The following is a 22,493-nucleotide window of genomic DNA, read 5'->3' on the forward strand; positions in this document are numbered from 1 at the left end:
CCCTGAATTCAAAGAAAGGCACTGCAACATATCTTCAGCTAGTTAAGAGAGTAGTAATGTTAGTACTTGCTCCGAAGTCACTCCTCACAATCCTTGCGATTTAAAACAAAAGAGACAGTTCTGTCATATACTGAAATAGCTCAGGTTGCCAACTAGTGTTAACTTTTTTCTGTTGGTGAAATTGTATGCTGGTCCAGAAACAACACTCCAGGCTAGACTTTGACTAATAAAGGCAATAGCAAAACCCTTTAAAAGTGCAGTTTCCTTTTTAATTGGAGGATTCAAATTTCACTAAAGGAATGATACAGAGAACCAGTAACCTATGCAAAGCCAAGTCATTGCCAGTACAGGAAGGGAGTCAACAAGTCTCAAGTTTCCAGGAGTCACAAGAGTTGTAACAGCCATTACCAGCAGCAGAGCTGTTACAGCCACTGTCTACTCTTATTTTGCAACTCAAGATCTAACCCAACAAGAGAAGATTGTCTTGTACACATACTAAAAAAAAAGCCAGCTACACGAGACTGTTAGCCAAAACAGAGAACTCAAAGCCTAAAAATCACACATTTTATAGCGGTCATTGCTGACTACTAAATTAAAGGCAATGAGAGGAAAAATAGGTAGCTTAAACTCTTCAGAAAGTCTCTAAAATATATGCAAACATTCCCTGATGCATATGTGAACTGCTAGGCAAGCACTTAATTTTGGAGTTAAAGTCTGTAACAGCACTCTCATTTGCTAGATGCTTTCCTCAAGATCTTTACATACACCCAAACCACACAAATTGGTTTTCTTTCGTATGTACACGTGGACTTCAGAATTGGCAGGAACTGGGGAAGGCTCCTCAGGTATACACTTTCAATTTGTTCAGGCTAAAGGCACTGAAATTTGTCCATGATAAAAAAACCCATGTTTTTACTCATACCTTGATGAGACCTAGAACTATCAACTCCTGTTATTAATATTTCCCTAATAATGAAGAAAAGGCTCTCTTCAACCAGCTTCACTAAATGAGAGCAATGTTCATGGATACATTCAGAGAGCTTCTGCAGCTAGGAAACAAAGCCAGACCAAACTTCAAAATCATCATAGAGCAAATTCAAGCCATCTTTTCCAATCATAAGAAATAATGCACTGAAGCTAATGGGGTTTAAAAATACAAATGGTAACATGATCAAACTTTGTAAATTGAAATTGACAGTGTTAACAGTTTGAGCCCTTAGATACAGAAGCTCAGATCAAGCTGTGATAAAAGCAAAGAACTCCGCAGCTTTATATTGTTAATTATCCTGTTTAAGCTTCATATTCAAAGCAAAATTATCTGGAAAGCTGTAAGATTTAGGCTTCAAGCTTTCCTACATCTTCTGAAATCGTGCAAGGAGGTAATCAGAATGTCCCTGAGCCAGACTGACTTGCCAGTGTCCAGAACCGAACGTTGCAGAACACTTGCGATAATTCTCTAGAGTAAGTAGATGTAGAGAAACTGCTTCATGACTTTACATATTCACAAAAGAATGAGAAGTTGAATACAAGAATTCTCTATACAAAGCAGCAAAGATGCTCTTCACAAGAAGCCCAAAACCTTGCTTTGTCAAGGGACAAAGCTGAAGAGTTACAAAGCACAACATGCTGAAACCTGATCAAGAAGTGCAAGAGAACTGCATGTAAGGCATTACACAGTCAACAGGAAAGATTTCCCTGTAATTTAAGTTAATTGGTTCCAGCAGCTTTGCCCATGTTTTATGGATTATCACCATGTAGCTGCATGATGCAGGTCTGGTTACTTCAAGGCCTTGTCTATACCAGTATTTTTAGTCACTGGTATAGAAAATGCTGGTGCAAGACTTTGATGTACGTAGGCTAACAAACAGGATCTATAACTCAAAGCAGTGCAGATTCAGTTTCAAAAGAGAAAGTCAACACTACAAATTACAGTGTACACCAGTGCAGCATCTTTTATCAGAATACACAAAACCAAAATTTTGTCTGCAAGAGACACAAACAGAAGTATCAGTTATTTCAAACACTGGTGAATGTCACAGCATAAAAGCATCTATCAAGAGCTCCAACACATGCCACACTATCCCAATACAGCCAGGATAAACTCGTATGGAGAAAACAGCTAAGCTGAGGACAGTGGTAGGAATAAATCTTCTAATCCTCTCAAACACAGAAAATATTACAGAGTAGAAGGGAATACTGTTAATTCTATGCCTCTAACTGGTTGCAATGAATGGGTGCTACAGCAAACTACTTCTCCTGTTTGTAACTAAGAACAGCAGCAGAGCACAAAAGTAAGCGGACCCGTGACCAGGTGTAGCTAATAAAAGAGTATCAGCGTAATGCTACAAATGCTGAACAGCAGTTACTGGAGACAGACACAGCAAAGCCTCCAAATTATCACCTTTCATCGCACCACACACACTGTAGAATAGCTCTGTGGGCAGCACAAGGCAAAAATTTAAAAATCCAGTTTAACAGATGTAAAACACACGCTATGGTAAGCTACAAATGCTGGCAATATTTCTGGATGTGCAGACTAGTACTCATTGTCAAAGTATAATACAGGATGTATTTCATAAAAGTATAAAGTCAGTGAAGACTGGAAGGCCAGTTTAACCCTCGCATGCTTCATTAGCAGTCAGGCTTCTCTCCTAAAAAGCTACCGGAACAAGACTGTAAAGGATACTTTGGTAACAAGGAGAGAAATATTCTCAGCATAGTACTCATGGACACTCAATGGCTATAAGCATAAGTAGTAACAAAAAAAAAAGCCCTAAAAATGTCTCCTTTTTTTCAGTTAAAAAAAAAAGTCAGAAAAAAAGACTGCAGACTATCAGAAGACCAAAATAAACTGCAAGCAGCATCACTAAAAGCTATTTTAATTCTCTAAGCGACACAAAACCACAACCAGAGCCCTTTTCCACACTGTTATTTAAAATGTAGGTTTTTATATTTGCCAGCTATGTTCTTCATTTCTTGCACAAAACACATTGTAGACCACAGACTCACTTCCTACCAACTCCATATATACACTGCTGCTATTTTATTAATGCTGTTTGGAACCATCTGCCAAAAAACCCTAGTGATTATACTTGGACTAGTTAGAGGATTCTCTGTTCTTCATAAGTTTGGTAAACGTAAAGCAACTATTTATCATAACATTTCACAATATAAAGGTAAGTCTTAGTAATAAAGTATATATTCTATTTTTATACATTGTTTTAATGCAAAAAAAATACTGCTGTGATATCACAGCTGATGTTTTGAAAGCGAATTAAAACATTTTATATTACCAATCCACAAAAGAAGTTTCCTCAGTATGTTTATGACCATCCAAAGACAGCATGTGACTCAACAGTTTAAAGTCAAAACCCAAACCGCAAATATTGATAAAATTTTATTTACTTGAGTCAGTTTACAGTAACAAAAGTTATTTTCAACATATTCAAGTCCACATGTCCTGTTAGTCTACACATATATGAAACACATACTGAAACAAACACACATATAGTTCATTGACATATCTAAATGTTTGAATGCTTCTATTCTTACTGAGTTGTAGGAGAAAAACAATCAAGCACTATGCACCAACAAGATAAAAACAACAGCTATTTTTAAACCAGTCTTCAAATGTGTCCCTTCTAACTGGTTTCAAAACCTCTTATAAAATCTCTTCCAAGTCCAATTTTTTTAATGCCTATAACAAAAGTAAATACTGGTTTTGTACATATTTCAAAACAGACTGAGCCATTAACAAGCACAACATCAACCCCCCATTAACACTAGAGGAGCACTCAGAAGTACAAGATTTATGATGAAAACAATCTCCTCAACTGTAATACTGAACTGACAGGACAGCAAACTCACAATTAGGTATGTAAACAAAGAATTCAGAACAGGAATCTCAGAAAAATGGTTCTGCACAGGACGGACGGGCAGAACTGACCTACACGCTAACTTGCATAACCCGACAGCCTGAATTATTTTCTACCTTGCACAAAAGCCATGGTGTCTCAATTTCCAGGGGTAGTAACAATAAAAGCTTCTTTGCACAATATCCCTTCCCAGCTAAATCCTACACTATTTACTTTGTTTTCATAATTTGCAACATCTGGAATTTACAATGCCCACAAAAACATGCCTTATTCTTTCATTGGTGCGTCACAGACTACAGAGAAGCAGCTCCTGCCCCGAGGAACATCTATTCTACATCACACACACAGCGCAGCCTAAAGTTTTTGACAGCGTAGAAACATAGTGCCTCTCTTTCATGCAATGGCAAAGCAAAGCACTGACAAGGTAAACTAACACAGGCTCCTCAGCTTAAGATGAGTAAGAATCCCCCGTCCTTCTGAGATTCTCTGAGGAACTCTGAGATGAATTTGTCACGGAGGTGGCACTGATGGCTGTGCTTGCACAGCAGGGCTTCACATCCTCACTGCTCTTCCACCCGCGGCGCTAAGCTGAACATACTTTCATGTGCACTGATCAGCTTGTTCATTGGTTACTCAGTCACTCATTTTTTAAGAAAGCTCCCAAGCGCAAAACATCTTTCCATTACTAGTGTATAGTCTTGAAGTCTGCATGCTTTGAGGAGTCCCTCAAGGCTGATCAACAAAAGACGGGATGCAATGACACAGATCACAATGGCAATACTATTTAGAAATTGGAGTCCCAACCAGTAGGAGACAAAATATGCTTACTAACATTTTTATGTATTACAGCTTTGCTTCCTCTGTAGGTGCTATCATCCTGAACACACAAGTTATCAAAGTTATTGTGAACAAACACTCAAGCTTGCCACCAAAATCCTTTAGCTGTGTTAAAGTACAATTCTGAACCACCCAAGCTTAACTTCAGACAGTATGTCTAGACTGACAAGCTCCCAAGTAATACCATTGTGTTTTCTGACAGCACTTAGTTCTCCAAAGAGCTCCTCTAGGCACTTTGTGAGACTATGAAGTCCTTGCAGCATTTCCGCTACTCCACATCTGATCCCTTCCCACCCTTGAGATACAACACAGCTATCAACCTTTATAGCCAGTCTGAAACATCAGGAAGTTAGATAGGATAAACACACCATCATACAAATACATTTCATCTAGCATTAAACTTCCAGTTTCGTAACTTTCAGGAAAGCTCTACATATTACAGTGACATCAAGATAGTTTGTCTTTTCGAACTTCTCCCCTTCATTTTAACTTTGCATTTGAAACAATCCTATTTCCTTGCCACTTTCCTCTTCTACTGCTCTGGAGGCAGGCTGCTGGCCAAATCCCTCTAGTAGTATTTTTTTCTTACCCTAGAAAGGCAGCAGATAGTGTTGAGGGTAGTTTATGAAAAAAAGAAAACCAGCAATAGTCATTTCTGCAGCAAACTAGAAGCAAGAGGTAACTAGTTCTGAATCTAATCTCAACTCTTCAGGTAGGTCCTTCCCCGCTATCTCTTCATGTTTTGGAGAGAAGTTACTGCGTAATCAGGAAATCTTACACTACCTTGAAGTCAGCATCCTGGTAAGCATTTCTTCACTTTCAAAGAGTAGAAACAGAATCTAATAAGGCTAACAGGATGAAAGATACTCTTTCATAAATAGTCTACCCATAATTTCACATCTATCGAACACAAAGTTTTTAAATGCCACACTAAAGAAAATTGTGGGTTTCCAATATGTATGGAAGTCTCTAAAGCAGAAAGAAAAGTTACGCAGGGAACGTGAGAAAAATACGGAGAACAATCCTATTCTAGCAGGACCTCATTTGGAAGGCCGCAAACTACCACTCTGTCTCAAAAAATACCAGAAGACTACCAGACTTTCCAGTTTTCCTTTGTCTGTTCACCTTAGCAGAACGAAACTGAGCAAGAAGAGGAAAGAGAAGGTATTCAGAACAATCCTTTTCTTATAAACACAAGGGTAAGGAGATGTTCAAGACAAGGTGGGAAATTAAAAAGGCAACAAAAGGCAAAGCATTCCCATAATATGTAGAAGCACGACAGAGTTACTGCTAGAGAAAATCACTGTAGTTATTTATTAATATTTGGTATAATGTTCAAATGCAACATTCACAACAAATATGTGATATGAAGTAACAAAAATCTCCCTTAATTGCACTACCTGTAAAGGCATAATGAGATTTGTAGCATGAGACATGACTACAGACTTCTGGTAGAAATCCATCCAAATAACTTTGTATCTATTGTAGGGTATCCCAAATCTGCTCGCTGCAGGGTTAACTGGTCATTATAGAATTCTATTTCTGTAATACCAACTTTTTCCAACAGCAAAAGGGAATCCAGAACAAGAAATTACAGCACAGTCACAGAACCAGGATAGCACAAACGCTGACTAAACATGGCGCGTCAACAGCAACAAAATACCACGTATTCTATAACACGGCCAATGCACAAACATTAACTCAACTTCTATGTTTACCATCCATAATGCTTTTCTTGCCTGTACTGTACAATGACCAGTTAGGTCTTGCCAAACAAAAAGGAATGTAGACATTTACTCCACAATTAAAACCTGGCCATTTACAAATATTATCCAAAAACTCTACAACTGGGATACATTGAAAGGTCATATCAAGTACTGGGCTGACAGCACTTCCTAATGTGGAAAAAAAAACTTACGCACACAGCTAAGCAAGCTGTGCACAACAGGAGCGCAATATTTTGGCAACAGATATTTTACTTACACCTCTGCTAAAGGTAACCCGTTAACGCAACGTCGCCTTTCACCCACTACTTCACACCCACACGGCCGTACCCTCGGGAGATATCTCAGGTGTTTTACTAACGACAGTTTAAAACACTGACTCGGGGTGGGGGGCCTTCAAGAAGGCGAAGAGTCCCGACACCGCAAGGAGACCGACGAGAGCCACCCTTTCTCCACCTCACGCCCGCTCCGACCAGGACAGCCGCGCCCCGCACCGGGCTGGGCCCCTCCGCCCCCTGAGGCGGCCCCGGGGGGCCGCGGGACCGGCTCCGGCAGCCGGGGGAGGGCAGCTGAGGTACGACCCGGGCGACGGAGGGTGGAAGGACGGGCCGCAGGCGGAGACAACGCGGGGCAACGGCTCCCGCGACGCCTCCCGCTGAGCCGCGGCCCGGCCCGCCGCCGCCACCCCCGGGCAGCAGCGGGGCGGAGGGCCCTTCCCGCCCCCCTCCCGCCGTTCGGCCCCACTCACTTTCTGTATCCGCTTCAGCGCCATGGGAGCGCGGGGCGGGCGGCGGCGGCGGGGAGCGCAGCCGGCGGGGCGGAGCGGGCGGGTAACGGCATCCGCGCGCGCGCGCCGCGGAGGCGGGCGGAGGGGGGGGCGGGGGAAAGAGGAGGAGGCGCGGGGCGGGACGGGGCGCGCGCACGCCGGGCCCTTTGTGTCCGCCTGCGCCTGCGCAGCCCCGGGCCGCTCGCGGGGCGCGCCGGGAAGCGCAGTCCGTGGGGAGTGCGGCGGCGCTGCTGCCCCCTGGCGGCCGGCGGTGCGCACCGCGCCCCAGGGCCGGGAGGGGGCACGTCTGTGGCACTTACGCGTTTTCCTTCTTTATACCGGCACCTAAAATTTACTGCACTTTGTCGGTGGGCTTTGTTTTGATCTTGTCCTCTCCCTCTGGGAATTCTGTGGGTGACTGGGAAACTAAAGCACTATTAGGCCGTTTGTGTTCACGGAACAGAAGGCGTTTGAAGGTCGCGTCCTTTGCAGGGATGCCGAGATGTGAAGAAGAGGAAGCTCACCGCGCGGAGCTTCGGAGTTACAGCACCTGCACATCAGTAAAAGCCAGATGTCACATTCACGATGCTGTACGAAAGGAACAGGAGAGGCGTCCTGGTTGAAAAGGCTGTGGAGTAGGTCCCGGACTAGCACGTCCTTAATCAGGTATAGGACTCTGATAATACTTCTTTCAAGTAAAGACTAGTAATTGTCATGTCAATACCAGCATTTCTGAGGTTTAAGGCAGCTGTCACTCAGGCGATATCACTCTTTAGTTCATCTCTCCACAACTACACAGGAGAGGGCTCATACAACAATAAGTTCTGAGTGGTTTGCAGAGTCCCAGTAACTCAAGGCACTCAACAACATTACCAGCAGAGGATAACCGCCAGGCCACGCCAAGCCGGCGTCTCCTCAGCACGCACAGTGACGCCCGCCACGCATTTTACACTTGCAGAGGCCTCTGCAGGCCTCAGAGCCCGCTTTACCCTCACTGAGGGTCCTGTGCCGGGCGTCAGACCAGCGGCGGGGCTCCGCAAGGCCGCCTGCTTCCCTCCCTTTTTCTCCGCGGTGCGATTCGGCACTAGCTGTAGCCCGACCCCTGAGAGCCTCTTTTCTTCGCGAAGAGGCCTTTAAAAGGCGGGCCTCGCCGCCATCTTGCGGGTGGTGACGCATGCGCGGCGGGGCGCGAAGGTGCGCGTGTCCTCTACAGCGTCGGAGCGGGAGCGATGGGGCTGGGGCAGAACTCCGCCGTGCGGGGTAGGGGCGCGCCCGAGGGGGGGTGCGGGGGGGGGGGGGAGGGAAGAAGGCGCACGCGGGCAGGATGGGGTCGCTGCGTGCACCCCGCGTTTCGGCGGGGGGGGTGGCGGGCAGCGGAGGGGGTGCGGCTCCGCCCCACGTTTCGCGCTCCGCCGGACCCCCGGAGACAAAATGGCGGCGTGCCCGCCCCCCCCCCCTCACGGGGACGCGGGTGCCCCCCGGGGCGGGCGGCGGGCCCGGAGGTGGCCGGTTAGATACGGTCATAAATAAAATCGTCCTCTATAGCCAGCTAGGGGAGGCGAGGGTCGGCGGCCCGGGCCGCGGGCCCCGGGCCCCGAGGGACACCACCACCCTCGCCCCCGCCCAGGCCCGGCCCCGTGTGAGGGCCCGGAGGGCGTCGAGCTCCGCGTCAGGCCCTGGAGTGCGCTGCGGCCCTCGGAGCCGGCCCCGGCTACCCGCCAGGTTTTATTTGTGATGGGGGACAGCTCGTTTCGGGCACCGCTGTTTTATTTCTGCCTTTCCCCCTGCCACTTCACTGCCGGGTTTTGCCTTTGTTCAGGCCCCGTACTTTATGTGAAGCCGCTGGGCGTAAATTTCATGAAAACCTGTAAATTTCTGGGTTTTTAACCTATGCTCAAAGCCCGATACTGTACAATAGGGATAACAGTGATACTTCCGCTGTGTAATGATTGACCTAAACCATACCTGAAGTAGCGTTTTGTGTTTTACATGCTGTTGGGCAACGGGGCAGGATGAAAGGGTTGGGATGGGTGGAGGACAGAGTGGAGAGCTGAATTATCTGATTTCCTCTAAAAAATGAGCTTCACCTGGGGGGCTGTGGTTTCCAGTTGCAAAGCTGCTCATGGTTTATGCCCTTAAGTCAGGGGACTCCATCCAGATAGTTTTGGTTGGGTTTTTTTTGGGTACACTGCTGGTACAGAGGATGTTGGCAAAGGCATCGGTATAGTCTAAAATGGGTTATAGTGATGGAAGGCTGTGCTTATTAAAATAATCAAATCAAAGCCCTAAGGATGACTTGGTAATAGCTTGCAGCTAGGTTGCATTCCCAGCAGCAGCTTACTGTCACTTATAAGCTTGCAAGAATTAGAACAGTTCCTATACACTAGGGATTGAGAAGAAAACTTAGTTTGTGGGGGAAGGAGAAGAGCATGATCCTAGTCAAACTGAAAAGATCCTCCTTATCCCAGGAAAGCAGGGGAACAGCTGATCAGAGCAGTCTGGAGGGTGCTGCTTTGTTTAGGAGGAGGCAGTGGCATATGGTTAATGTGATTTCTGTCAAGATTAAATTTGATCAGCGACTGGTAGATCACAGCTCTTTCTCCAGCTTGCGTGTGTCTCAGGCTGATGAATTTTGGAAGTCATACTGATGCCTGTTTCCCTAGAGAAAACTAGACACTAGAAACTTCCTGTATTTTTGTGGGATTTAATTCCTGGCAGTAATCGGAGAGTTAATTGCTTCTGTCTGTATTGGTGTGTATGTGCTGAAAGGTTACCCTTTGGAAGGCAGTGAATAGCGCAGCTAGTGCTTTTTGTTGCGAGTAATGTGGTTGTTCGCAGGTGTGACCCCACACTGACCACAGATCTGATCAGTGACTTGTCTTTTGCTGCTTATTGGCCAGATCCAACAATCTGTCTCCCTCAGGTGGCCTCTTTACCTTACAGTTTCAGTTAAATTAAGCCTGTCAGTCATAATCCCATTTCTTGTGGGTGCTGTGAAGTGGTAGAAGTGATTTTATCTGCTTGACTGGCTGGCTTTTACTATTAGGCTTTCAGTGCAGTCAGTGATCCTGGATGACTCCTCAGTAAGTGAGTGTCACGTGTTTCTCCAAGCATGGCCTGCAGAAAGGTGGCCTTTCGTTGTGGACAGTTACGCTACTGGACTGTCATAAACAACTCTTGGACAACAATAGCCTCTTCACTGGCAACAAAAGGAGGAGAACAACGCTTGAAAGTTATAAGTGCTTCTGAAGACAAAAAAATACAGATTTTCTTGTCTGGAGTTATTACTCTGTAGCTGACTTTCAAATAACACAAACATCTTTTAAGCAGCAGAGGTAACTCGAAAATTGCCTCTTAGGACTGTCTTGGACTAACTTTGTAGGGGTGCAGCTATCCCCCCTGTTGTTGCCAGTTCCTGGAAAGTAAATTGATATGGGTCGTAACGAGGATCGCGTACTCCTGGTGGAGCCAAGACCATCTCAGTTTCTTCATGCGCTTGTCAGTGCAGGTGGTAAATGCATGTTCTTCCTGCAGATAAAATCTGTCTGAGCTCTCTGGTAGATGTTAAAAGTACCTCTGTAGCCTAGATCTGGAAACATCCAGAGTAATACTCTAGCTGTTGAGAGAGAGAGGAGAGGAGAAAGTTTGTGATCCAAATCTCTTGTTCATTAGGATATGCCCAAAGAATATAGAAGAAAATTAATTCCCACCATTGGCTTGTTGCTGTTCTCATCTTCTGATTTTTTGTTTACTTCTGTGCACTGCCTGCTCTCCTGGGATTGCATTCTTTGGAGTTCTGTTTCCTTCTTTCCATCTCTCTTCCCTTCTCTTCTCTCCTTCGTGTGTTAATTTTTCTGGAGTTTTAGCCAAGCCTTTTCCATTGCTTAGTGCTTACAACATTGAAACAATTTTTCTGCCGTGTTACACAGGCCTGTAGTGTCTTGTCCTATAGTGACTTGTAACGTTATATTTTGGTATTATACCAGAATTGGGATTTGTTTAATCATCACTCAAAAGTTGCTTTTAGTCTTTTTATTTTAAAAAGAAATAAAAACCTTTGATATTGCATGTCAGTGTAGCTCTGTTAACAGACGCCTCTTCAAGTAATACGTGCATGACCTTAAGAGTTTGGCAGCGAACTGTTGAATTGGCACCAGAGGCCTCTTGAAACAGAGTTTAAAGTATTTTAAAACTTCTGAAAAGTGTTTTCCTTCCAGGTGCAGTTTTAGGTTAACTTATTTTGGAAGGTGAAATGGGCATTCCAGCTCTTCCAAATCTTGTTTGTGAAACAAAACAACAGTTGTCAACAAAACTTATTGCCTCTGAAACCTTGCAGGATGATATCATCATAAGAGGGAGAGAGTCTATTTGTTAAATTCAAATAGCTTTTATAACTTTACATGATGTTTATTAAGGCAATGCTGAAATTTAAAGAATAGACTGCTTTAAATGTTTGGATTTCATGTATTATTGGTTCATATAATTTTCCACCCTGATACAGCTCCAGAGAAGTGATGGGAAAAAGCTAAAAGTAAAAAAGACACTATGGTCTATCATAAGAAAAAATGTTAAGCTGTTTGTATGTATACAATCTGCCCACGTGTGTAATAGATGAATCTGGCCCTCAGGAGAAGTAGAGAGTCGTTGAAATACGAGATGACAATTACTTTAAATTAATGATCTCTGCTTGTTGAGCTGGATGTGCTGTGCATGGTGATGTGGTAGGTGGCCTGAGGGATGGTCAGAGGGATCTGGTTAGCTGCAGATGTGCAGAAGAGCTCTTGTGAATGTGCTGCAAAGCTACTGAATTTTCATACAGACTTTCCTGCTCGTGCTATGAGTTGTAGAAGTATTTTTATCATCAGGATCTTTTCCTCTGCTGGTTTGTTAAGCTGACCTGGACTTTTGGATAGGTGCAATAGACGATCAGCTTCCTTAAGGTGCAGCACCTTAAAGGGTGGTTCAGTTATAGGAGTCATCCTTGGTCTTCATTAAAGTCACTCTTTCCCCTTAGTTTCCTTCCAAGAATGGATACAGTCTGTCACTGTCCCCTCATCAGTTATTTAAAAACATTGGTTAAGATTTGATCCATTGGCAACGCATTGGCTAGCAGCTTGGGCAATCCTTGCAACTGCTGCTTTTCTAAAATCCCCAGTACAGGCAATCCCTCTGTTTTGCCTGCTGCTGTTGTAGCTGCATTTGACATTTCAGCAGAAGTCACTTTAAACTTGTCAGACCCTGCTTGTCCCTGAGCTGGCTGGGTACCTCCTCCCTGCTGCAGCCCTGCTCTGCTTGGGGAAACGTGCTCAAGCGAGAAGGGGAAAGGGTGCGGCAGAGTCTCTGCGGTGGCTTTCCTTGGGAGAACTTGCTGCCTCTGATTTAAGCTGTGGCTGTTCTTTGGATTCGTTTGGGCTGTTTTGCTAAATTAAAGCAGATTTTTATAGAATCCCTTCTTTAATTTCACCTGCTCACTTTACCCTGTTAAAATTAATGCATCACTCTGGCTAGTTTGTAATGGGGAGATAAAGAGGTGAAAACTCACTGGATGGATATAAACCACTAAATTCACAATATGCTCTCTGGGGCTTTTATTGTTTTAAGGAGTTTGGGAGCAGGGAAACATGCCCTACATTCTTTGATGTTAAAGATGGTTTTCTGTATCTTAATATCACGCTGTTGTTACAGGAAGGGTTTGTCAGTCATTTGCAGGGGAGGTCTCTGTATGTTGGTCTCTTCTGCTTCATTTACTAAGAAAATGAACTCTGAAGGATTTCTGCATCTTTTACTCCTTTAGTAAGACTCTAAAGGAGTGCCTGCCTTCCCTGATCTTACAGGGCTGCAGATATCATACAAATATTTGTCTAATTTCACATATTGCTACATCCAGACCCTTGTGAATCAGCACGGTGTGTATGAGCTAACACGGTGTTTTAGCTGAGGAAAGGGCTTGGTATGGATTTTAGGAAAGGCTGTGGGACACGGGCAGAAAACCTTCTCGATGCTTTTAATGCAGACTCACAGTGGCAATACAGCTAGGCAGCTGGCCGTGGAAAGTAGTAAGAGCTAACAAAGGCTTTTTGTTTCTTCCTAGCCTTTAATGTAGTAATGTCTCTTGCTCCAAAGATGCTACCTGGCTTGGCATCTTTCAAATCTGATGCAAGCATGGAAGGGCAAGATAGAATTTCCCAAGTGGAGACTGTTCTCGTTTTCTTAGGTTGTGTAACTGTGCTAAAACTTAAATTCCTGTTTGATTTATTTGTCTGTAGAGTCAGCTGAACTCTGTATGTACACGTTACGAGTACGTGTGTGAGTAGAAGTGGTGGATAAAAAGCAAAGAAAGAGCAGCCACCTGCTGCTCTGAGAGAAACAGGCGGGACTGTTGCCGCAACCAGAGCCTTCGGGCCAAAGTCCAGCATATTTTCATGAGGCAGAGAGAAAACAACAAAGCCACAAAAAAGTAGGAAAACTCCTTGCAGAAAAGGAAATGATACGAAGTGAGCGAGACTGCAAAGATTTTAGAGATAACTAGAGGGAGGAAAAGTGAGGATGAGAGGTGGTGGAAAGAGGATTTTTTAATGGCAATTGTCTTTCAGAGAGTCAGGACCTAATCCAGTTAAAATAAACTTGTGCTATTATTCTTAAATATAATCTTTTTGGATCCATGTTCTTTCCTGTATGCCACAGTAGGGATTTAATCTAAGCTGTCTTTTGTTACTCTTCTGAAGTGGTAGTATATTAAATAATTTCCTCATTGCCAAACACCTGTTAACTTTTTTAGTTACAAGTTGCATTAAAAGCTACTCAGTACTCATACCTTGGGGGGATCCTGCTTGGGTTGTTGACGCTGGGTGTTCTTCTTTAGTGACTTTCCTGCAACTGAAACAAACAACAAGGTTTTTTGCTGCTACAGGGTGTACTTAGAGCCGGTTTAATGTGCTGAACTTGGAAGCACTATACTGCCGATGTTGGTATTGGAGGTTCCCAAATAAAAGGTTAAAAAAAAAACCCCAAAACCCTGCCAGGTTAATCCTCACCCTTGTGTAGAAGGGATTGGGGTGAAGGAGAACTCTGATCAGTAGAAAGGAGTAGCTTAACTGGGTGAGTGCCAAAAGAAAATATTCTTCTAAAGTACTGCCTTACCACTGCAGAACAAAAAGGTCTGTTGGAAAGTAGAGGTGTTGCCATGAGCGTGGTGAAATTTACTACTATGAGTAGTTTTAATAGAATGTTGTGGTCAAAACCTGACAGTCTCTTTTTTTGCTTTTCTTTTATTCTAGTTGAATGGATTGCTGCAGTCTCCTTAGCTGCTGGAGCAGCTGCTGTTGGGTACCTAGCTTACAAAAAATTTCTCTCTAAAGACAAATGCTGCAATGCAATGGTGAATCCCCATATCCAGAAGGATAACCCCAAGGTAGTCCATGCATTTGATATGGAAGATCTGGGAGACAAGGCTGTGTACTGTCGTTGTTGGCGATCTAAGAAGGTAAGAGAAGAATAAGTTTCGTTCATGCACATGCGTCTTTCAACAAAACTGTTTTCAAACTGCTTTATTTAGAGGAAACTAACTTCTTTTCACCTACTATTCTGCAGTGAGATGTAGCAGTATTTTAATCCATAAAACTATGTAGATTGATGCTGTCACTCAGACAGTATTTTAATCCATAAAACTATGTAGATTGATGCTGTCACTCAGAGTAAAGCGTGCAGATCAGTGCTAATAGTGAACAAAATATTTCTGTAGCTCTGAAGAAGCAGTTCCCTTGAAAGGAAAGCTGCTGTATGGAGCAATCAGTCATGAATGACAGATACCATTTTGTGTGCTGCCCGTGCTAATACTGAGGCTTATCCAAAACTACTGGCCTGTTGGCAGGTGAAGGAGAGCTCAGGAACCACAGTCTGAGAGGACCTTAAACACCTTTTACTGGAGTAAGTTGGAAGCTTAGTCTGTCAGACAGTACCTTGCTACTAGTTCATGGTGTTAATAACACAAATCCATTAAGAAGTCTCTTGGTACATCAGAGCTGCTGTCAAATTGCCACTCGCCGTGTCTGAGCCCATCATTAAATCTTGTAGACGGAGTGAGTGCAGAATTGTTTGGGGAAGAGCCTGACTTGCATAGATGGTGTTACAGTGGTACTGCTGTTCTGTCCTGAATTTATTGTTGTAGTACTGCTGTGTACTGTATGTGGCTACCTTTTGTCACGTGAATGAGTACAGTGGTGAATTGTTTGCAGTGGCAATGGAGCTAATCTAAAACGTCATTGTGGTTAAGAGCTTTTGAAGAATCTAGACAGATGGACTTAATGCATTTGTGCCTTAGCAACTTAAAATAGTTATATGGGTAATCCTAAAGTAAAGCCAGTGAAATCATGATGGCATACTTTAAGCCTCTCTTTTTGAGCAATTAAAAGTCTGGCCTAGACACTGGTCCAACTTGCATATGAAGTTGGGTTGCCTCAATTGCCTAAAATTAGTGGTAAGCATGATACCTAGCCTTTCCGTAACACTAAGATCAGGTTTAAATCTGAGGTAGAGATGCATGGCATTTGATGTAGCTGAGGTCTGTATAATTTATCTGTAGTGGTAGTTCTGGGATCTGTAATGAGAGAAAGCAGATTGCATGAGTAGTCCTGTCCATTTACCACTGGCACACACTTAAAAGCCTTTGTAGAAGTCAAGGTGCTAATGTGTGGAGACTGAAATAATACAAACCTTCAAAGCCAGCTGAGGCCAACAGCCTTGAAATCTAGCTCTCTCTCCATCAGTGAACTGAATACTATGCTTCTCAAGCCTTAGATGCTGGTCTAACTGGGCCACGCTCTGCAATTTTCCAGGTACTGTAACTTTTGGTTCTTCCTGTTGTCAGATCTGACTTCATTACCTTGCGAGTGAAAGTAACTCAGTAAGTTACACATTTGTAGCTGTATTTGGTTTAACACTAAAACACTACTGAGGATTAAACAGCATCATGACTCGATTCTGAAATAGTCCTGTGGAGATCGGCCTGTCGTCTTTGCTCTGTCCAAAGTCTGACCTGACAAACAAAATTACGTACATTTACGTGCAGTGCTGATGGCTGTACAGCATGCAGGTGTCATGCACGTGTATAGCAGCACTGCTGCTAAATCTTTGTGGTAAGTCTCAACTGACCGCCAGAATCCAGCATTGGAAGCTGCTGTGAGGGTTATAGGTTCAGCAAAGAAAAAGGGGGAGGAAAAAGGCTGCTCTAAGTATCTGCACTTTGTGTTCATATCTGAGTTTGGGTTTAGCTCAGGTTGAAATAGTGTAGGTACCTCCTTTGCTGCTTCTGCAAAAAAAAAAAAAAAAAATCCTAACTTGAACTTTTGTTTGTACTTCATGCTTCCTACTCTATTTTCTAAACAGAAATGGAAGATAGTGTCTGGTTTTAGTGGTTGCATTGCAGCTCCTGCCAATATTCTAGCTATTGTTTGATACTGTCTTTTTTGTGTGAAATAAAAATCTTATGAAGTACGTTTTGGCATATTGAAGGTGTGTTGTCGGTTTAGGAACGTACTGTCCTACTGAGTTAGGGCTCTGTAATCACACGCTGAAAGGAAGTAGACGGGGCTACCTTATAATAAGTCCGTTCTTAGAACTCTGATCTGAGAGGTCTTGTAAAGGCATTAAGGAGGTCAGTGGAAAATTTTGAAGGCATTTGTTTTCTTTTACTGATGCTTAATAATGAGCATTTTAATGAGCATGTTCTGCTTCAAAGACTGCAGTTGCTGGTTTTGCTGCCTTCCTCTTGCTCTGATCGGTTGACCTTGTATGGTGGGTAGCATGATCTTTAATATGGTGTGCGTGCTTCTTCTCATGTTCAGTTATTGCCAAGCAATAGTAAAATACAGAGACGTTCTTCATCGTTCTCACATGCTTGTCATCTTTGGAAGTAGGTAGCTAGCATTACCTGTTTCTTACAGTTCTCAAACTAAGGTCCTGCTAAAATTTGTAAGATAATGTTTATATGATGTCAGAACGGTAGAATGTGTGTGCTTCCAATGCAGGGAATTACAATAAATAAGGAATAAGTACCCGCTGTATTTTGTTAAATAAGTGGCCTATGGGGATCTCTATTCCATATACAGGTTAGAAGAAACGTCCTCTTGTATGACTGCGTGAGCACTTCTCATTGGATTTAGCCTCATCTAGGGCATGAGGCTGTTAATAGAACCAGTAGTGTTATGAACCATAGGATACTTCTGTGTGCGCTGACGGTGTGCATGCACTACAGCTGGCTTCACATGGTGTTCCTCCTGTATGGGGAATAACAAAACAGTTGGACTATACCAGGGTGTTTTGGAGTAACTCTTAAAAAGTGAGCAGGATTATTTTCAGTTGGTTTTTTTTTTTCTGAAATAGTACACTTCAAAGGCTTTTTTTGTTAGTTCGTGCTGGCCAAAGTCTTCAGGGAGTGCACGTGTTTAAAAAAAGCAAATGTGGTATCTTCAAATAAGTCTGTCTTGGGATGTAATTATCTGTTGAAGTAGGTGGTAGGTAGTTCTTTAAATGGCCGTTTCCTAGTCGGTGTTGTGCTCTGCAGGCACTTCATAGCACTGCTTGTCAAGTTTTGTAGAAAAACGTAGTGTTCAAATTTACCAGGGTAGGGACAAGAGTTTTGTCTTCAAACCAAACTGTAGTCTAAAGTTAGAACATTTGTTTTCCTACTCTTCTGCATTTTTAAGTATGTGAGCTGGGGGGGGAATAAATTAATTGGCTTTCTTTTGCTATGACCTGCAACCTCTGTGTCTTCCAGAGAAGTATTAGTCCCCAGGCTGCGTGTCGAGGAATACTGCTGCAGAACATCAGAAGAAATAGTGGTATAGAATCTAAACCTGTTCGGTGTCAAGGGAAATAAGCTGAGCTGTCCAGATCACTGCACAATTCCCTCAGGGTTTGAGCTTTGGCTGCTGTTGCTAGCCTGCTTTATCTTAATCAAGGATGAACATGTTGTGTGAGGCCCAGGATCCATCCATTCAGTATTTGGTCTTCAAGATGACCAAGTGGGTGCTCTGGAAAAGTGGTGGTGGTTTTTTTCTGAGAAGCTGAAGTCTAATGTCCCAGCCTCTGGGGGCCAGTGGTTCCAAGACCAGCTGACCCAGAGGATGAGTTCAGATCAGTCAGAGTTGGTAGCTGTTAAAGATGTCTCAATGTTATCTAAAGCCTATGAATCCCACCATCTTAGTCACTTGCAAACTTGAAGTGATGCTGTTGCTGTAGCTGAACCTTGGGCTTGCCTCCTTGGGGCACGTGGGATGTTAAATGTCTGATGGAAGCTGGGTCGACGCTTCTGTGAAGACCAGTGGACTGTGGTGTCCCATGGAAAAACAACTGGCCCGGGAACATCTGGGTTAGAAGCTCGTCAGTGTCCCATGAACGTACGTTCTTGTTTGCTCAGATTTTTTCCAAGTATCTGTCAGTACCTACTCATTGAGTCACAAATGACTGATGTGATGATAAAGTTCCTGCATGAATCAGCTTACACAAGTATTCTCCAAATTCAGGGTTTCTTTATTTGGAAACGTCACCTGCCATTTATAGCGTGGGTTTTGACATTGTCTAACTGTGAAAAACAAAAAAACTCCACCTCACCCCTCTCTCCCCCCCAACACTACCCTACAGGGCATGTGGCTTTATTTTTAGAGCTCTGGGAATTTTTTTTGCAAGTATATTGTCTTCATTATATTGTTTACATGCAGTACTTTGAAATCTTTTATTCTAAGCATGGATGATAGGGTGTTAACTTTTTTCAAGGGCTATGACTGAAGCATGAACATTGGGATCAGTGGAGTGTCGAAGACTGTTTGATTGTGACTGTACTGCGAGGGAATATTGCTGTTGCAAAGGCAAAAGCTGAGTAATGCCCAACTTTGATTCCCATTACTTCTAAGCAAACAAAATAGTAACTGAATGCAAAATACTGGTGTGTGATTTCTGTGATCATCTCCAGAGTTTCCTCTGCAGAGGAGGCATAGCCCTGAAAACACATCCTTGAGAAGTGATGGGATCTAACCTCACTCTTGTTCCTTCACAGAATGTCCTTTGGCTCTCGCACGTGAAAACTGCTGCCCAGGAGCAGAGTGGTTGTCACTGGTCTGGGACCTGGGCAGTTACAGCTGGCTGAAGGAGTCCCTGTGGGTCTTGCTCTAACTAGGCTGTTCTAAAAGTTTTTTATGGAACAAACATTTCTTCAAATTACTTCCTCAGTGCTACCCTTAAGAGCCTTTGATGAATAGCCATGTCAGTTGGAAGTGCAGTTTATTTCCATTAGCAGGTCAAAATCCTTACGTGGAAGCCAGCTTGCGCAAAGGGACCTTTGTGTCGATGAGATAAGCTAGCTGTGTCAGGATGAAGCAAAGGTGGCTTGCCACTCTGGCTGTCTGGAGGCAGGACTAATATGTAGGTGTGTCTCTTATTTAAGAGATGAGCTAGGGAAACTGTCCTTTTTCTCATCACGTGCTACGGAAAACCAGGAAAAAAATTCAGCTAAAGATCTCCTGTTTCTCTTCCTCACCCCACTTACCTTCTGTAACTGCACTCAACTCTAGCTATTGCCTGGGAAAATAGAGTGTGGGGCAAGGATGAGAGCAAGATACTCCAGGTAGGTTACAGCTGAAGGTCAGCTCAGGCTGCATTTTCTTCATGCTGGCCTGAGGCAGGAACACCAAATAGAGCGGAGTTGAGTTGCTGCTTTTTCATAACAAACCTCTTGTCCTCTCTGCGCTCACATGGACAAAACTAGTCTTCAGCCAAAACTCAGGGAGACCTGAGACGCCAGCACAAAAGTTGTGGTCTGCGGTCACAGTGAGTTTAATGAGAAGACACTCTCATGAACTTTAAACCTAGGTTCTTAATTCTGACTCTGGATGTACTTTAGATGTGTTTATTCTTTCTTTTTTCAGTTCCCGCTGTGTGATGGCTCTCACACAAAGCACAACGAGGAAACTGGCGACAACGTTGGGCCTCTGATCATCAAGAGGAAGGAGGCGTAGAGTGGACAGTAGAAGCTACAAAATGAATGTCTGACAAATCCTCTGCTCACTTGTAATTGGGGGAAAAACCACAAATTCTTTGTCATGTCACTGAAGACTTTCCAGTGTAGTGTATACATCAGGCTTCAGCACGTGTATTTTCTCTGGTGCTTGTCTTGTTTTAATCACTACAATGCATAATTTACTAAATAGTCATGGTTTAAATTTTTTGTCCTGTAAAGTGTGTGTACCCTCTCATTGAGTATGGAACTAAAATGACGCACGGAATGTACTTCATCAGAAAATAGGTATTATTTTCAAATACATGTGTACTACTCTGAGGCTATTCAGTAGAACGTGTGTTCAAAAGGTAGATCCTGAAATCCTGGAGAGGTTCTAAAGTCACAGGTCTGGATAGATTTCTATGTTAAAGGCAGCTGCAGGAAAGAAATTGTGGTGCCAAAATGCAGTTTAACCTCTGACTGTGCTGCATTTTCTGCAGGTGTCACGTTTGGCCTATTACACTACTGTTCTGTGTGGCTTCCGTAAAAGAATGAATTCAAAATTGCGAACTATGAACAGACAACATAAAAGGCTTATAGCAAGATGGGGCTAAAGGGCAACTTTACCTTTGATTTTACAGCAATGTTGAAACTTGACCCTACTGCTGTATGGTATCAAGAACATACTACTGGAACTGCAGACCTGTATTTAGAGTAGGATTAGGAAGATGGTCTCTCTGAGAGCTTTCTTAATAAAGTGGAATGATACGAAGTGCTCAAAGAGTGATGGGCAGGGGGTGGCAGGGTTGTCTTTGCTGCTAGAAAGCCTTAGTTTCACTTGCAGTCTCTCGCAGTGAAGCTAACTTCCCCAGACCACAGGACACTTCGGGGGGGTGGGGAGGGGGTTATGCTGATTTATTCCGGAAGCTAAAATAAAAACTAAACCGCCACCCATCATTACTGTCTGCTTCATCATTGCTCTGGCTGGTTCCGGAGGACTCTTCTCGCTGTGGAGGGAGGAGGCGCACCTTTCTTACTAAGTGGCCTTAGGCTCTATGTGTCTTAAATAACTCCTGCCTCCCTGGGCTTACTGTTAATGTGGTTCAGCTCATTTTACCAAAAACTGACATGGACAAGGAAAGGCTTTGGCGACAGCTAGAAACAAGGGGGAAAGGAAGGATGAGACAAGGAGAGCTCTCACTGTCCTTCCGTATGGCACTTGTCTGCCTCATCTGAGGCAACGGTTGCATTAATGCAACGGTTGCATTAATGGCTATCATGTTGGTTTCCTTAAATAGCTTTGATTTATTAACATGCAAATGACTACAAAGCAAAACCCAAAGAGTGGAGTAGCAGAGGGCAGTTTTGTATTAAATTCGGTCCATTAGCGTAATTGCAGCCTGTGTAAGATTGAGCTCTCGGTGCCCTGGGACAGCGAGACTACCTCAGAGCTAGAAGAAAGGCCTTTTCGAGAAGCTGACATTTTAACCTGGACCCTTAAGGATTCTTCCAGATGATCGGGGCAGTAGAGGTTTTATTTAATTTTGTTTTAAGGGTTAAGGGTGTGGTTGGTACGACTGGTTAAGACTGAAGAAAATGTTTTGCAGATTCTCAATGTGGGACTTTCAGAGGCTGAGGTCTTAGCTGACTGGTCTGAACTTCAGCAGAAGGCACAAAAAGTAGAGAAGGTGGCACAGAGGTAAAGAAGGAGGGTTTGCAGGTGGAGTGCTATGGTAGGGGCAACTATTGTCTGTGAGAGACCTCTGCTTGTAAGAAGTTGCAGTCAAATACGTTTAGTTTCTATCTTTTTTTTTTTTCCCTGTCTTGACTGTAAAGGTACTTGGTATTTTTTACTTGGCAGAGTACTGATGCATATGGAAAGTTGTTTTAACCTTAAATTATCAAATATGTTGCTTTTATCCAAAACCAAATTATTTCTGTATTATTAGAATATGACACTGGATATTTCTGTATTTTTGTCAAATACACATTTGAGCTCATCTTAATCTTGAGGTTGTAATGTCTGTGTTATCTCATGGGTGTGCTGTTTCTTTCAAGGGAGAGTTACACTCTGAGTAGTGCTGTACACCACTGCTGCTGTAATCACAAACTTGTGTCTGGGTTGGGTTTTCCTTCTGTGACTTCTTTTCCTGTTAGCAGCAAAGCCTGGCTGCTCTTGAAGGAATAAAAGTTCACTGAAAACTGTATTAATGTTCTGAGAGATGAAGTCCTGAAGTTTCAGATGAGTCTCCTGAGTCATGAAACTATTTCCTGGAGTTTGGGCGTCAGGGAAGTGGGCT

The 22,493-nt window shown here is 43.4% G+C and overlaps 2 protein-coding genes across 4 annotated transcripts in view; one reads left to right on the forward strand and one right to left on the reverse strand.

Moving 5' to 3' along the window:
* The window catches only part of UBE2D1 (ubiquitin conjugating enzyme E2 D1), a 197,364-nt gene that overhangs the window by 12,994 nt on the left and 161,877 nt on the right, over positions 1-22,493 (reverse strand). For 2 of the 3 annotated variants that reach the window (XM_050898830.1, XM_050898832.1), the window contains exon 1: positions 7,185-7,242. The exons of the other annotated variant lie outside the window; for it this stretch is intronic. In XM_050898830.1, the coding sequence (XP_050754787.1) occupies positions 7,185-7,208 (24 nt within the window). In that variant the 5' untranslated portion in view covers positions 7,209-7,242. Of the gene's footprint in view, positions 1-7,184; positions 7,243-22,493 lie in introns of those variants that run through there. 3 annotated transcript variants of the gene reach the window in all.
* CISD1 (CDGSH iron sulfur domain 1) lies at positions 8,416-21,077 on the forward strand. Its single transcript, XM_050898834.1, has 3 exons — positions 8,416-8,462; positions 14,480-14,685; positions 20,123-21,077. The coding sequence occupies exons 1-3, from the start codon at positions 8,432-8,434 to the stop codon at positions 20,210-20,212; spliced, it is 327 nt and encodes a 108-aa protein (XP_050754791.1). The 5' UTR covers positions 8,416-8,431; the 3' UTR covers positions 20,213-21,077.

The sequence above is a fragment of the Gymnogyps californianus genome, chromosome 6 (genome assembly GCF_018139145.2).
Source record: "Gymnogyps californianus isolate 813 chromosome 6, ASM1813914v2, whole genome shotgun sequence".
NCBI lineage: Eukaryota > Metazoa > Chordata > Aves > Accipitriformes > Cathartidae > Gymnogyps > Gymnogyps californianus.

What these genes read in the sequence shown, in the direction of transcription:
- CISD1 (XM_050898834.1), top strand. Translation starts at nt 8,432, where the DNA reads ATGGGGCTGGGGCAGAACTCCGCCGTGCGGG. An exon ending in GCAGAACTCCGCCGTGCGGG is followed by an intron (nt 8,463 to 14,479) that starts GTAGGGGCGCGC and finishes CTTTTATTCTAG; the next exon opens with TTGAATGGATTGCTGCAGTC. An exon ending in GTTGTTGGCGATCTAAGAAG is followed by an intron (nt 14,686 to 20,122) that starts GTAAGAGAAGAA and finishes TTCTTTTTTCAG; the next exon opens with TTCCCGCTGTGTGATGGCTC.